Source organism: Solanum dulcamara, chromosome 9, assembly GCF_947179165.1.
Source record: "Solanum dulcamara chromosome 9, daSolDulc1.2, whole genome shotgun sequence".
NCBI lineage: Eukaryota > Viridiplantae > Streptophyta > Magnoliopsida > Solanales > Solanaceae > Solanum > Solanum dulcamara.
Window position 1 is genome coordinate 9,087,582 of NC_077245.1, and position 14,807 is coordinate 9,102,388.

At 29.9% G+C, this 14,807-nt stretch overlaps 2 protein-coding genes across 3 annotated transcripts; one reads left to right on the forward strand and one right to left on the reverse strand.

Annotated features, from left to right (window-relative positions):
- Window positions 1–3,090: 3,090 nt before the first annotated feature.
- LOC129902552 (14-3-3 protein 7) lies at window positions 3,091–7,470 on the forward strand. The gene is made up of 7 exons (XM_055977858.1): window positions 3,091–3,232; window positions 4,782–5,085; window positions 5,268–5,355; window positions 5,524–5,633; window positions 6,475–6,620; window positions 6,922–6,956; window positions 7,312–7,470. Exons 1-7 carry the CDS (start codon window positions 3,166–3,168, stop codon window positions 7,315–7,317), a joined length of 756 nt encoding a protein of 251 aa, XP_055833833.1. The 5' UTR covers window positions 3,091–3,165; the 3' UTR covers window positions 7,318–7,470.
- Window positions 7,471–7,764: 294 nt separating this feature from the next.
- On the reverse strand, window positions 7,765–12,431 carry LOC129902549 (uncharacterized). Of its 2 annotated transcripts, none has more exons than XM_055977857.1 (4): window positions 11,573–12,431; window positions 9,046–9,138; window positions 8,328–8,395; window positions 7,765–8,113 (listed from the first exon to the last, which is right to left on the reverse strand). In XM_055977857.1, exons 1-4 carry the CDS (start codon window positions 12,197–12,199, stop codon window positions 7,969–7,971), a joined length of 933 nt encoding a protein of 310 aa, XP_055833832.1. In that variant the 5' UTR covers window positions 12,200–12,431; the 3' UTR covers window positions 7,765–7,968. The 2 variants fall into 2 exon arrangements, with proteins under 2 accessions (XP_055833832.1, XP_055833831.1); XM_055977856.1 differs by having other exon boundaries at window positions 8,310–8,395.
- Between the last annotated feature and the right edge of the window lie 2,376 nt (window positions 12,432–14,807).

Consider the following 14,807-nt stretch of genomic DNA (forward strand, 5'->3'; position numbering starts at 1 on the left):
AATTCTATGGCCAAATAGATTTTGCCAAAAAACTTTCTAAAAAATTGTTTGGCAGTATTTATGGCCAAACAGGTCCTTAGAGTTGGTACAACAGGGTTTGACAAAAAATCAATTACATTTATCTCGGATTATATATATTTGGAGAAAAAGGTTAATATATTTAAATAACAGAATTTACGAATTTTAAATTTTGGATTCATTACTTATTAATTTGATTATTTTGACTATAAAATTTATGTAAATTACACTAAGATCATCTTTGGGCTTATGTTTAACTAATTAATCAGATGTAAATATAAAATACTAAACAATGGACGATTGAAACAATCAAACAAATATAGTGAGGATGATCCATTAAAAAATCTCCATATAACATAGTTGATGACAATTAATAATAATAAAAATACTAACATGGGGCAAGAGTAATACATTAATTGCATATTCAAACTCGTCAAGAGTTGAGATTAATAAATGATGAGTCCTTTTACAAAATATAAAAATTTGGAATAATTTTTAAATTTTTAAAAATACTCAAATAATAGAATATGGAACAAATACTAGTTTTTTTTCTTCTTGTATTTGGAAATTTGAATTATTTGCCAAAGATATTTGCCATATAATAGCAAATTGTTTGGCCAAACACTATGTCGCAATGGAAGGGGATTGAACCGGAGAAAATTATATCGCAATTGAATCATCTTCTTAAAGGGAACGGGATATTCACTTTTCAACTTAAATATATTTTTATTTATTTTATTTTTCAACTGTAATTTATGATATATTCACCAATAATTTTATAATAACAATATTATAGTTGACCCAACAAGTAACAAAAAGCAAATTGAACCATTCCACAAGATTTCAGCTAAATTTGGACGTTGCCATCTTCCTAATTATACTGTTCTTATATATCACTCACTTCACTATTTTTTTTTATCACGCTTAGGTCAAATTAATTATGACGTATATGCATATAATTAGGACAAAAGTCATTCTAGATTAAATGCATATACTATATGATTTAGGAAAATCTACCTAATATAGCAAACATCAATATTTATTTAATATAAATAGCTACAGTTATCTTTATTATATTATATAAATATAATTAAATATTGAATAGCAAAGTTAGTTATACATAAATATATTTTTTTAATTTTATACACAATTAAACAAATATTTAATATCCAAAAATAATAAATACACTACTAATCAATTATTAGACATTATCCAAGATACCCATGCACGATTCCCAATTTTTTTACAAGTAAAAAGTATTCACTTTCATTATCTCCTGTTTTTCATTTATTTTTTATAGAGAAATATGCTATACTTTTATCTTGTTTTGATATAATAATATATTAAGGGCTACATGTATACTTTGATATAATAATACATTAGCTATATAAATGCTTGTATTCATTTGAAATATAAGTATTCTTATGCTAAATATTTGAATACATTTTAAATCTTATCGCTTCAATTTTATTAGAGATGATTCTATTTTATAGAAATATGACATGCTAGCATCAAATTTGTAGCAAGTACCTTTTGATTTTTACCAATACTTAAGTTGTATGACAAAGTTAATACAATGTAATAATATCGTCTTGAGCAATTGAAAATATCCAATGTAACGTTTAAATATTTTCCGATGTGACTTTCACCATTTATGCAAGACGTATATTTAAATTATTATTTTTTATTGATCAAAGGTAATTTTAAAAGCAAAAGATAATAATATATCTTAGGGTGCATGTTAGGTGGTTCAATTAAATATTTGCATTTAATAATTTAATTTATCAATTTTTAAATATATTAATTTTTAATTTAATTAATGCTCTCTTTATTCTATATTAACTGAATTTTTTAAAAAAAAATTATTGTTCAAAGTTCAAAAGAACTGTTCAATTTTTTTTTCGTGTTTATTCTTTCCATTAATAAAGTTTTGTAATTTTGTAGGAGTTAAACTACATTACTTATAAAGTTATACTCCAATAAAAGACTACTTGTATTTATAATCTTTTTATAAAATGTTTTAGTTAAATTTCATAAAACTATAATTTAATTTTTAAAAGTGAAAATATTTTATATGGAGTAAGTTTTTAAATTTTTTATATTATATCATCCGATAATGTTCAAAGCAGTTACAGTAAAATCTTAGTCAACAATCCGACACCCATGTGACCGACAGCTTCCTGTTAACATCATCCTCTGCACGCTCAATCCAACGGCTAATATTCTCTCTAGTCTCATGATCTACGGTCCATATTTCATCGACGGCGATTCGGGAAATCCAAGGCAGTTTTAACCGCCCACTGTTCCCACTAAACCAGTATCAAGTACATCCCCTTTCAAAGCAGTTACCAAATGCCGCCGCATAATAATGTAAAAGAAAAACATAAAAAAGGGAAAAGGTTCCCATTATATACTTATACTGTTTATTAAAAACACATTTAAACTTGTAAATTATTAGTCTCAGAAACACTCTTTTAACTTAACTAATCAAGCTTAATTATACTTGTAATTTCGCTCCTAAATTCTAACCAAGTTTAAAAGTATTTTTAACACGTAACTCAACATTTTATTAAGAATCTTATGCTACTAAAAAAGTTTAAAACCATTTGTTATATTATATGACGGATCGAAAATGTATCCAAAAGAAGTTTGAATTACGCACTTAATTTTCAAAATATCATGTGTATTGTCATTCATCAAATTATAATTGAGTTAATTATCTATATATTATGTAATTGTTTTATAATTATACACATTTATTTTAATAAGTAATAAATTTCAGATATTTTTTATCTGAGGTTGAGGTTGATGCATGAAAATAAAATAAAATAATATATTTTATGTGAATAATATAATTATTTAATAGATGAATAATTTTAAAAAAATAAAAATAAAAAATCTAACTAAAACACTCTAGTAAAAGTGAAATATTTTAATTTGAATATAATTTAATTTAAGTATTTAAATGAATATCATGACAATGACAAGCTTGATCATGTATTATGCCTTAATTTAATCATTTTTCTTGTTGGACAAATAAAGAAAAAAACAAAAGTGTAAAAGTGTTCACATATAGAATCATAGTTATATAATTCTACAAGAGAACACCCAAAGAGAGAGAAGAGAGAAGAGAGAGAGAGAGCAGAAATGGAGAAGGAAAGACAGAAACAGGTTTACTTGGCTAGGCTGGCTGAGCAAGCTGAGAGATATGATGGTATGCATTTTCATTTTTGTTCTCTGATTTCAAAAGGGTGTTTTTTTTTGGTGGAGTGGGGTTGCAAATTCTTGAGAGAAATACTGGGTGTTCTTTGGTTTTGTCTCTTGATTTTGTTCTTTTGGGGTTTATTTAAATTTTTAGTTGCAAAAATTTTCAGAGAAGTTCTTGTTTTTGTTTCTAGATTTTTGTTCTTTTGGGATTTCATTAAGTTGTGATCTTTTTCTGTTCATTTGCTTTGTTTCTCTCTTCTGGGGTGCCCCTTTAGCATACATTTGCCAATTGTTATGCCAGACTGTCTTCTTTAATAAATTAGACTGGAAATTGTCTTGAACAGTTCTTGATGTTCTATTAAAGATGATTTCTTTCTTAATATCCATGGTGATTGGTGTCTAGTCAGTTTGTGGGCTCTCGACTAATTAAATGGGGTACTTTATATGTTACCACCGGCACTGATACCGAGTAATTCTATCCATAAAGTTTGAACATATAGGAAGAAATCACCTAGTGTTTTTGTCTACACTAGATATGGATTTTATCTTGATGACTGAATTTAAAAGCCCTTTCGACGAGAATGATTTTCTGTAAGAGTAGTGGTTACTTAATTGAGATCAATTGAGGGAGTTTTTACCAAGGTGTAGTGAACAGGAAAACTAGTGATGAATGATTTGGATTTTATTTGAGATGATGTATGCGTGCAGATGTCAACTAAAATGAAAAAAAAAGGACAGTCCGGTGCATTAAAGCTCCCGCTATCCCCAGGGCTTGGGAAGGGTTTGACCACAAGGGTCCACAAGGGTCTAAAGGTCTATTGTAGGCAGTCACATTTCTGTCAGATGATGTTTACAAGGCTTAACTCGTGGCCTCCTGGTCACATGACAGCAACTTTAACAGTTACTCCAACTTTACCAACTTTATTAGATGTCAACTAAAATGAACTTGGAGAAAAAATATTCTCCTTTATAATTTACATAGCAGGACATGTATTTGTTAGGTTGTATATAGTACTGCAGTGGAAAATACTGTGGAAGCTATGCGAATGGACCATCATTTTACCTAAAAATGGTGTAATATTACATGATTTAGAAACACATCGTATGATTGATATATGGTAGGTAATAATGCAACAGAAGGTAAAGTTTTAAGGTACGTGATGTCGTGTTAAAAGATGAAAGCCATTATTATTATGCTCTAGGATGAACATTATAATGTGAAGTGAAGTGTGGACGAAGCATCATTTGAGCATAAAAACGGTAATTTGGCTAGATCCTCTTGGTCTTGGTCTATCTCATCTAATCTTTCATTTAGAGGCGAAAGAACTATTGTGCGTAGAGCGAAAAAATGTGAATCAGAGAAAGCTTGGAACTTTCAAATTCATATTACAAAAGTGATGTTGTGTGTACAGGCAGGCAATACAAATGAGAGTAGACTTGAAGCTTTCCTTTTCATAATTAATAAGTCTGTGCAATCTTTTATTTACTACTACTTTTCGGTTTGTTTAAATTTTTTGATAAATATATGATTGTGCACTCTCTATTTTTTGTCCCAGAAATGGTTGAAGCAATGAAGGCAATTGCTAAGATGGATGTCGAACTGACTGTTGAGGAGAGGAATCTGGTGTCAGTTGGGTATAAAAATGTAATTGGAGCAAGAAGGGCTTCATGGCGGATATTGTCTTCAATTGAACAAAAGGAGAGTAAGGGTCATGAGCAGAATGTTAAGAGAATAAAGACTTACAGACAGAGGGTTGAAGACGAGCTTACAAAAATATGCAGCGACATTTTGTCAGTGATAGATGAACACCTCGTTCCATCGTCTACTACTGGAGAATCTACTGTCTTCTACTATAAGATGTGAGTTGCTGAATTTTTTTACTGTTTTGGTGTGGTTCATTATTTGTGATGGAGATGAATACATATTTGCTTCCCGTGTGACCCCGTTTTAATTTATTTTAAGTTAGTTGTCGTTTCTTCCTTTCATCCCCCAAAATCGGTTGATGAACTTACAAATTTACCTCCTTTTACATCACCTCCAGGAAGGGAGATTACTATCGCTACTTAGCAGAGTTCAAAGCAGGGGATGATCGTAAAGAGGCGTCTGATCAGTCACTTAAAGCTTATGAGGTTTCTTTTGTTCAACACTTTCAAATTTGGCTCAAATGTTCTTCTATGTCTATATAAAAGATCTGCAGCATTTGTTTCTTATATTTGTTGTTCATGATTGCACATTGTTTTTATATTTTATTTGGTTTTATCTTATTCTTAATTGAGATTATTGCTCTATTTTTGTAGGCTGCTACTGCCACCGCTAGTTCAGATCTTGCTCCTACTCATCCAATCAGACTTGGACTTGCGTTGAACTTCTCAGTTTTCTACTATGAGATTCTGAATTCACCTGAAAGGTTAGATAACAACCGTATGGACAGAAGCTAAATATGTTATGACTAGACAAAAGCTGTTAACTTACCAATGTCCTTCAAGTATACCCCTTGTTTCATGTTCCCCATTTCAAGTATATCTCCAAGCTCATAATGAAATGACAGAAGCTAAATATGTCATGACTAGACAAAAGTGTTACTTACCATTGTCCATCAAGTATACCCCTTGTTTCTTGTTCCCCGTTTCATAATGAAATGAGCTTGGAGATATTAACCGGGAAACTTTTGAAAATGGTTTTCTCATTGAACTGTGAAACTGTGAATCATTTGATGATATTGAGCTGTTGTCTTTTCAAATAAAATTACACAGTTTAAGAGCAATGAGGAATTAATCTAGTGTGGAGAGTGTCACGGATACTTTTGGTAATCTATAAGTAAGAGTTTAAGAGCAATGAGGAATTAATCTAGTGTGAAGAGTGTCAACGGATACTTTTGGTTATCTATAAGTAAGAGTTTAAGAGCAGTGAGGAATTAATCTAGTGTGAAGAGTGTCAACGTATACTTTTGGTAATCTATAAGTATTTGACATTTTTGTCCTCCTCCTTCGGAAATTTTTCTGCTGATCCGAGGGTTTATTAGAAATAGCCTCTCTACCTCACAAAAGTAGGGGTAAGGTCTACGTACATTCACCCCACTTGTGGGACTACACTGGGTATGTTGTTGCATGAGTATTTGACATTTCTTCTTTATCTTTGCACATGTGATCCTGCCTTGGGAAGGTAATTTTACTTGTGATCTGCTTTTATTGTGGATACTTCCGTATCTTATTTCGTTTCCCTCATTTGTTTAACCCACATCTTACCAGGGCATGCCACCTGGCCAAGCAAGCATTTGATGAAGCAATCGCGGAACTCGATAGCCTAAGTGAAGAATCCTACAAGGACAGCACCCTTATCATGCAGCTCCTAAGGGATAATCTCACTTTGTGGACATCAGATCTCGAAGAGGGAGGTATGTATGTCTTATGGGATGGTTCAATATTTTCTAAGTTGACTCACTTCCTTATGGTCGCCAATGATTATGAGCTAGGTTTAAAGGCCTGCTACATTTGGTAAATAGGGGAAAAGCTGTTGCTTTTGCAATTAAATTTAGGTTTTTTTATGCTGCATAGATCCATGAAATTAATTTCTGTTGACAAGAGAAGACTAAGGGTTGATTTAGAATATTTATCAACGAGTAGGATCTATAGAAATTAAACATAAAGACAAAATGACCAATTTAAAAGGATGTTGATATGTGATCATTATCTCAGGTGAGCATTCTAAGGGTGATGAGCGTCAGGGAGAGGTATGATTTCGAACCGTTGGTTCACTTAATATCACTGTTTTATTTTGTTTTTTTTTGAAGCTTTCCATTGCGGAGATGTTTGCTACTCTAGTGTATAGATTAACTATCAGGTCATGAAAATAACTCGCAACTGTATAATGTATTTTCATCTTATTGCCTATATTTGTATAGGTATTCTAGGCATAAAGTACAAGACACAACCGACCAAATCAGTAGTCTTGAATATATAGATTATGCGTCTCTGGAAAATATTTTGCTATTCTTGTTGAAATGCCTCCATATACAACTAAGTATAGCTTGGACAATTGAAGCCTTCCATGTCACGTTAATCGCGTTTCTTTTTGTGTGTTTGCAGAACTAGTTGAAGTTTAAGAGGAGGCAGCGAATCATTGTGATGCTGGCTCCTTTGGAGACATGTTAGCTTGTGGAAAGTCTTTGTTTTTCATATAATGTTCAGGGATTCATGCCTATTGGCTTGTATTTTCTTCCTCCATACAGAAACATTCCCAGAGTACTTTTCCATTTTCAGTGATAAATTGCTGCTATTGTTGCATGATGTGAATGTACTATGATGTGAATGTACTATTAGGAATATAGCTAAATTTAGAGGTGGAAAATGGACAAGTTGAGTCCAAATTTAATCAAGTCGAAACAGAGCAATCCAGCAGGTAATTGAAAGTTCATTTGCAGAAATGATTGATATTCAGACAAAAATTATTGAACGTTACAATGGGATAGTAACTACACATATCATTAGATTTGTGATTTTAACGTGGATACATCACACAATAGTGCTTTGTCAAGATGATTCAAGTGAAAGCATAGCTAGATTGTGACTAAATGGGATAGTTACTTGTAGTTAAAACTTCTTTTATGATAGTTACTAAAACTTTTCTAAGGATGGTGGCTCTCAATGAGCAATACAAGAATTTTAAATAGCAAAAAATTGAGATGATAGATTATAATAAATAGATAATTATCCCAATTTACATTATGGGAAGCAGCAAGTGAATCATGTTTGGTCCTGAGGAGGAGGAGATTTTGTGGAACCCAAGAGAAATGCTTTCAAAGGCTTATGGAAATCTTTAGGTTTCTCATAAAGAAAAGCATGGCCTGCATTCTTAATGACTACCATCTCAGCATTCTCCCCTAAATGCCTGCCCAAAAATATTCACAAAGTCACTGTATTTACGTCATGTATAATTAGCATATAATTTACGTCTATCGGGCTAGGGGCTGTAATTAAATATTTTTCTCCGAGTGGCCAAATGTGTAGAAAGGCCTATTTTAATATGTTGATAAAAAATAATAATTCAATAAGCAAGTAGTGAAGAATCAAAATTTTCAACTAACCCAGTTGGGGAAATGAACCTTTTCAATCTGTGGCCTAGTTCTAAAGGAAATATTTTGTCTTGATCTCCCCACACTATTAACGTTGGCTGCAAAATAAAGAGCAATATTAGGAATAATTATTCATCAATGTTGTACTAAATTATTGTTGCACGGTTTGCCCTTTGAAATCGAAAGTTTTTTTTAAGAGTATGGGCTATAACTTGGGAGATATTATAAAGGGAAACTTATATAAATATACAATATTAAGAAAATATTTACCATTTATAGTAATAAAAAAATAATTTCACTAAACACTTATAATACATTTATAATACAGTTTTAATACATATTGCAGAGAACTATTTATAAAACATATATAATACAAGTTTTATAGATGGATAATACATTTATCACATATTTTAATAGACTTATAATACATTATGTTAGTTTCTTACTACACAAACATAATATATATTTTAAAACACTTATAATACATTTATATTGTATGCATAATTCACTTTTAATACAAGTGTAGATTTATCATAATATTGCTATAAATGGTAATAAATAAAAAATATTGCTAAAATCAATAATTAATTTTTAAAAAGCACTCAATCAAGTAATTTTTCCTATTATAAAACGATAATATAAATTTATGCCCCGTGAATAAATTATTTGTCTTGAAGGGCAAAAATTAAAGATTGGCACAATATACCGACTAAAATGCAAATGAAGAGAAGGAAAAGGGAAAAATAACCTGAGTGATCTTAGGTAGATCAGAAAGCTTTCTGTCTTTGACAATTGCAAGAAGCAATTCTTTCTTCTCCTCTACATATTGTGTAAACATTTCCTGCTCATATACAATACCCAAAATACTCATTTACTATTCCATTACAATATGGGAGTAGAATTTTTAATGATTTTTATAAAATCATTAAAAATCCGTTAACCCAATAGCAATAACACAATAACATTTTTTTCGATTCGATTTATTGATCGGTACAATTTTTCCACACCCCAACAAACAAGAGAGTTCTTTTATATATATATCAAAATTTGCTTTATTTTTCTTTTTTTTTGGGGGGGGGGGGGGGGGAAGGAAGGTTGTAGCACTCCTTCCGGTTACAAATATTTATCGTTTTGACACTCTGAATTTGTTTTAACATCTTTTGCATGAAAAAATATTTAAACTTGATCTCAACCGGCAAGTAATCATTTCAATTTTGATAGCGCACATTCAAACAATTCAACTTGATCTCAACTAACAACTAAACACTCCAACTCATCCTCACTGTGTTTTGTGGACACCTGACGTGACACATAAATTTTTGGAGGTGCCTAAATGATCATTTTTGTAAGTTTGAATATTCAAATGAGACAATGGAGACAAGTTAAAATGTCTGATATGCATACTCAAAATTAGAGTATTTACTTGTCAGATGAACCCAAGTTTGAGTGTTTGTTATTACCGCTTGAATTAGTGGAGTATTAATTAACATATTATTTAGCTAAATATTCTATGATTAAGATTATATATTAATTTCATCTTCGAGGTTAATAGATATTTTTTTTTTAATAAAGGATAAAGTCTTTAACCTCAATTGGTTTCCCCGTTCAATTAACTCAGACCTTGTTCATGACCATTTTTTATATAAATAAATTTCAACAATGATCTAACAAAAATTGGTTTAGGTAAACAACACATGAAACGTTCCATTGGGGGCAACGAGTCGGCCAGCGCCAAGAAAAAAAGGAGGGTTGGGGGTAGCGACCATAAATTGACGTGAGAGATTTAATTTTGTAATCATTTAAAAAATCAAATATTATTTTAGTTATATGACGTATTTCATAAAAGATGGTAAATAACACATGAAAAATATATAAGACAGATGAATTGTCTAAAATTACTAGTGGGCATAATAGATTATTTCAACAATGGACGCATGGTAGGATCTTGAGGGCATAAAAATAAAATTAAAGAACCTAATTAAGTGGGGATTTGGCATTTTGCACAAGTGGCTGATTCACTTTTATTTCCAAGATACTTTTTGGTAAATGCTAGAAGAATCTAGGATTTTTCTTTATCTACCACTAAGTTCAACTCAAACAACCACTAAAACAATTAGTTCCGTTCCATAAAAAAATTACTTAAGCTCGATATTTACATTAATTATATTAAAAATTTATTTGAATTGATTTATAACTATAATGTTTTTAATTTATTTTTGTTATCTTATCTTAAAAATAATTGTTTAAAAATTATTTTTTATCTTACCCAAATATTTTTAAAATGCTTAAAAACACCTAAAATAAGCAAATTCAAGCAGACTCTAATTTACTATAATTAAGTTATAAATTAATGTTGTGTATTATTAAACTATAATTTACATATATCAGTGTATTTATTCAATTGGTAGTCCTATCCAATTCTTAGAGATTGTTTCATTTAGTACTTTAATTTATTTATTTTCAAAAAGGTACAACCCTAAATCATCTTTCATATTCAATTTCTTCACATGCAACTAACTAATGTTCTCAAATGGGCCAGAGTAATAATATGTCTTTAAAGAATGATATTTTTTTAGATTCCACAATTATATATTGTTATAAGTGAAGAAGATCCTTATGCGGTTTATCTCATGGAAAATAAGTTTTTATTCCATACTTTATATTACGCTAGCATAACATGCTTTATAATTCCGGACGTTGAATAATCCTTTTCTTATTCTAAGATGTTATCTATTATGTAGATTAAGAATTCTTTTATTTTAATAGATCAAATAATTATTGAATCATTAAATTGGTATATCTATTTCTTCAAATTGCTCGTCAAAACGCATTCAATTTCTTTGCGTAAACTATAGCATAAACTTTTTTAAAAAAATTACCGTAAAATTTATATATTTTAAAATTATATAAAATAGTCTAATTAAAAAAAATCGTTAATTGGTGGAGTGATACCGATCAATTTAGACAACATTTATCTCAACCATGAGGTAAATTGAAAAATAGACTTTAAATAAAAATTAAAATTTTAAGTTCCAAGTGGTGCTAAATCATACTTAACACTAGTTAGTAAATTCGTCAAACTAAGTAAAAATAACTTGTATACACTATCAACAATTATTATTTTTATCATTTTAATTTATTTATCTGATTAAAATATGTTTTAATCTCGTATATTTTTTTGAAATGGACGGATGAAGATAAGGCTTACCAATCAGTAGCTGGGTTAGGGCTTAATTCACGGAAAGTAAATAAATTGAATAAAAGATGAGACTTACATCAATGAAGTCAGTAAGCAAGCAAGACGGCAATACTTTGGCCGGAGCTTTAACAAAGGTATAACCCATGAGCTCTCTCATTTGCTCCGCCGTCTGCGGCAGCAAAATATTCGCCGCATCCTCCACACTACTCACCGCAAACAACCCTTCTTTCAAATCCTTCTCCTCCAAACAAACTCCGGCGCAGCAAATCACCACTTTCTCCACACAATCCCCGAATTGCACCGCCATATTATACGCCACAAATCCGCCGTAGCTCAGCCCTACTACGTTCATCTTCGTCACCGAGTTCGCTTCCATGACTCGTTTCACACACTGAGCCTGGAACGATTCGGTCCGGTCCGGCCGAGTCGTGTACGAGTCGCCGAAGAAGACTAAGTCCGGGACGTAGACGTTGAAGTGTCGGGAAAGGATCCGGACTGTTTCGCTCCATTGCCACATGGAATTGGCTCCGAATCCGTGGATTAGGACCAAATCAGGTCGGGTCGGTTTTCTGGATTTGGGAACCCAGCAATGCATTACGGTACCATCTTTGAGGTCAGTGAAAGTAGATCGGAGGCCTCGGCTGCTGAAACTGGATTTGAGGCACCGGTTTTTTGTTGCGGTGAAGCTAAAGCACTTTGGCATCACTGAAAATGCAAATTACACACAGTTTGTGTGTGTGTTTTCAGAGTTTGAGAAGAAAATTAGAGGTTTATGAGGGAATTGTAGTGAAGAAAAGAGGGAGAAAATGTAAAGTTGAAAGTGGAAATTTCTATATTTATGAATTATTTTGCAGAGGTCAAAAGGAATGGTCAAAAAATATAATAGATGAGTGTTTTTTTTTTTGAATATTGAATTAGGAAATGTCTATTGTTGTAGGCTCCTCTTCATGTCTTAAGCATGAATATTTTTATCAAAAGTATTTTTTTGAAAATGTGTTTGGATAAAGAAGCAATTTATATTTGAAATACAGTATGAATATTTTTTATATAATTTTGTTCTAAATAATAAAAATAATTATTTTTTGAAATTTCTTTTTCAGTTTTTGCTTAAAAGTTGAAAAACGATTTATGCTATAATTGAAAAAACATTTTTTTTCTTTAAAATAAACTTGACCAAACACTTCATTCTGTAAAATAAGTAATTATTTTTTAAAATAAAAACATTTGGCATTTCAGTTTGACCAAACAAATTAGTATACATAATATTTGAAGTAATTTCTTTATTTCAGCTATTGATTCTTCATGCTAATGTTTTTTTATTTGGTAAAACCGTAGAGTCTTAAGACAGCTTTTCGGAAACATTTCTAAATAAGTGTTCTACAAATTTTTATGACAAATAATTTGGTACGACGTTGTTATCTCAGGAAATTGTCTTTTTACTCAATTTTTTAACATATACTTTAAAAATATTGTAATAAGAAAAGAAGATTGAAAAGCTATTTCTATATAAGAGCGTCCAAACAAACAGTACGCAAATTGGTTTGTGTAATTCACGTGATACTTATTGTCCAATTTGATCATAAAAAACATTCACTTATTTTAAAAAAAAAAAAAATTATTTTATTTGAAAATTTGTGTTATATCATAAATATATCAAATTAAACTTGAAATTGTATTTCAAATTTAAAAAATAACTTATAACTTGTTTTTCAATTCACTTTTCAAAATGTATTTAAGTACTTTCAAGTACACAAAATATTCTAAATATTTTTCTTGCAAAAAATATAACCAAACAACTTCAATCTTCAACTTCAACTTCAACTCCATAAATTTCAAATAATAATATTTGATTTTTAAAAAAAAAGAAGAGAGAGAGGAATCTAGATCCTTAATTAGCAATTCTTTGATGATCTTTTCAAAGATAGAAATAGAATGACCAAAGCTATCCAATTGACTTCGAAATGATTATTGGGCATAAAATAAATTTTAAAATGTTATTTTTTACACGTTTTATATCTTATTGGATTATTACTATATAAATAATATAATTCAACGTTGTTGAGCTATTTTGGCTTTCCAAAAGCATGAGGATAAAGTCATTTAGCATCCGAAACTTTTTGAAGACCAGACATGTCAATAAAAATATAAAATGATTAATGCTCTAACTTTAATGGGGAAATTACAAGAACGACTCATTTCGTAAAAAAAATTCTCCAATTTCCAATGGTAATCTAACGTCTTCACAAGAATATTCTTGTGTTTTCAATTCTTTTCGTCGGCTTCTTTTATATCTTCCTTTTCCCATTTTTTTTTATAAAAAAAAATCACTAGGCAAGAACTAGTTTTTGTTTTTTTTTTAAAATTTATATAATAAAAGAAAAAAAAATACAAACAGAGGGGGTTAGGCCTTACTAATCCTATTGAGAAATATATAAAAAACTCTAATAAATTTCTTGTTTTTCCCTGCAAAATGATTTATGATAGCAATCTGGAATTTTCCTTTTGATATTTACTCCGATTGTTCACTTTTATTTGTCATTTATTTTTAAAATAAATTACCATTTTTATTTGTCATTTTAGTCATATTTTTTTAATGTTTTATCATTAGCATTAAATATTATTCTCCAAATCATTTTCGAAGACATAATAATGCACATCAATTAATAGAGATTAAATGGTAAAATATCTATAAATAATTATTTTATGAATAGTTATGTCAAATCAAATAGTGACATGGAGTAATTTGGTCATTAAAGTTGATGAACAATCTTATAAGTTCTTTTTATTATGATAATATAAAAAATTAATTTTTTACAACAATTAATTTGCCATAATATTATTTGATTCTAATAATGTGTGGATAGAAACAGATATGATTTTCGCAAACATTAAAAGCATCGGTTCGACAACCGCATAATTTTCATCTTTGAATGTTTGGTTAATTACTCCAACAAAGCTTTATCAGTTGTGCCAAACTTTGAAATAAAAGAATAGTTTGATGTCATCATGTCAACATAATTGTTGTACAAAATTTTCTGCAAGAAAAAACGGAAGAAAATAAAAAGAAAGGACAAGGGATTTGGATGGGTTCAGTGAGTGGTTGTCATTAAAGGAGAAGAAGAATTGTTGAACAAAACTACAATTACTTACTCCCTCGATTTCATATTATTTGTCTATTTTTTCTTTTTATATATTCTATACAAAAAAATTTAAAAACATATTTTTATTAATTTACCTTTTTGACTCTTTTTAATTCTATTTATATATTTTATTTATCAATGTCAAAATTAATAATGTAAAAACTTTATAAC

Coding starts and splice junctions, on each gene's coding strand:
- LOC129902552 (XM_055977858.1), top strand. CDS start 3,166: ATGGAGAAGGAAAGACAGAAACAGGTTTACTTGGCTAGGCTGGCTGAG. Junction 5,086..5,267: donor ACTGTCTTCTACTATAAGAT/GTGAGTTGCTGA, acceptor CATCACCTCCAG/GAAGGGAGATTACTATCGCT. Junction 6,621..6,921: donor ATCAGATCTCGAAGAGGGAG/GTATGTATGTCT, acceptor TCATTATCTCAG/GTGAGCATTCTAAGGGTGAT.
- LOC129902549 (XM_055977856.1), bottom strand. CDS start 12,199: ATGCCAAAGTGCTTTAGCTTCACCGCAACAAAAAACCGGTGCCTCAAA. Junction 9,139..11,572: donor TGCTTACTGACTTCATTGAT/GTAAGTCTCATC, acceptor GTATATGAGCAG/GAAATGTTTACACAATATGT. Junction 8,396..9,045: donor ATCTACCTAAGATCACTCAG/GTTATTTTTCCC, acceptor TTTATTTTGCAG/CCAACGTTAATAGTGTGGGG.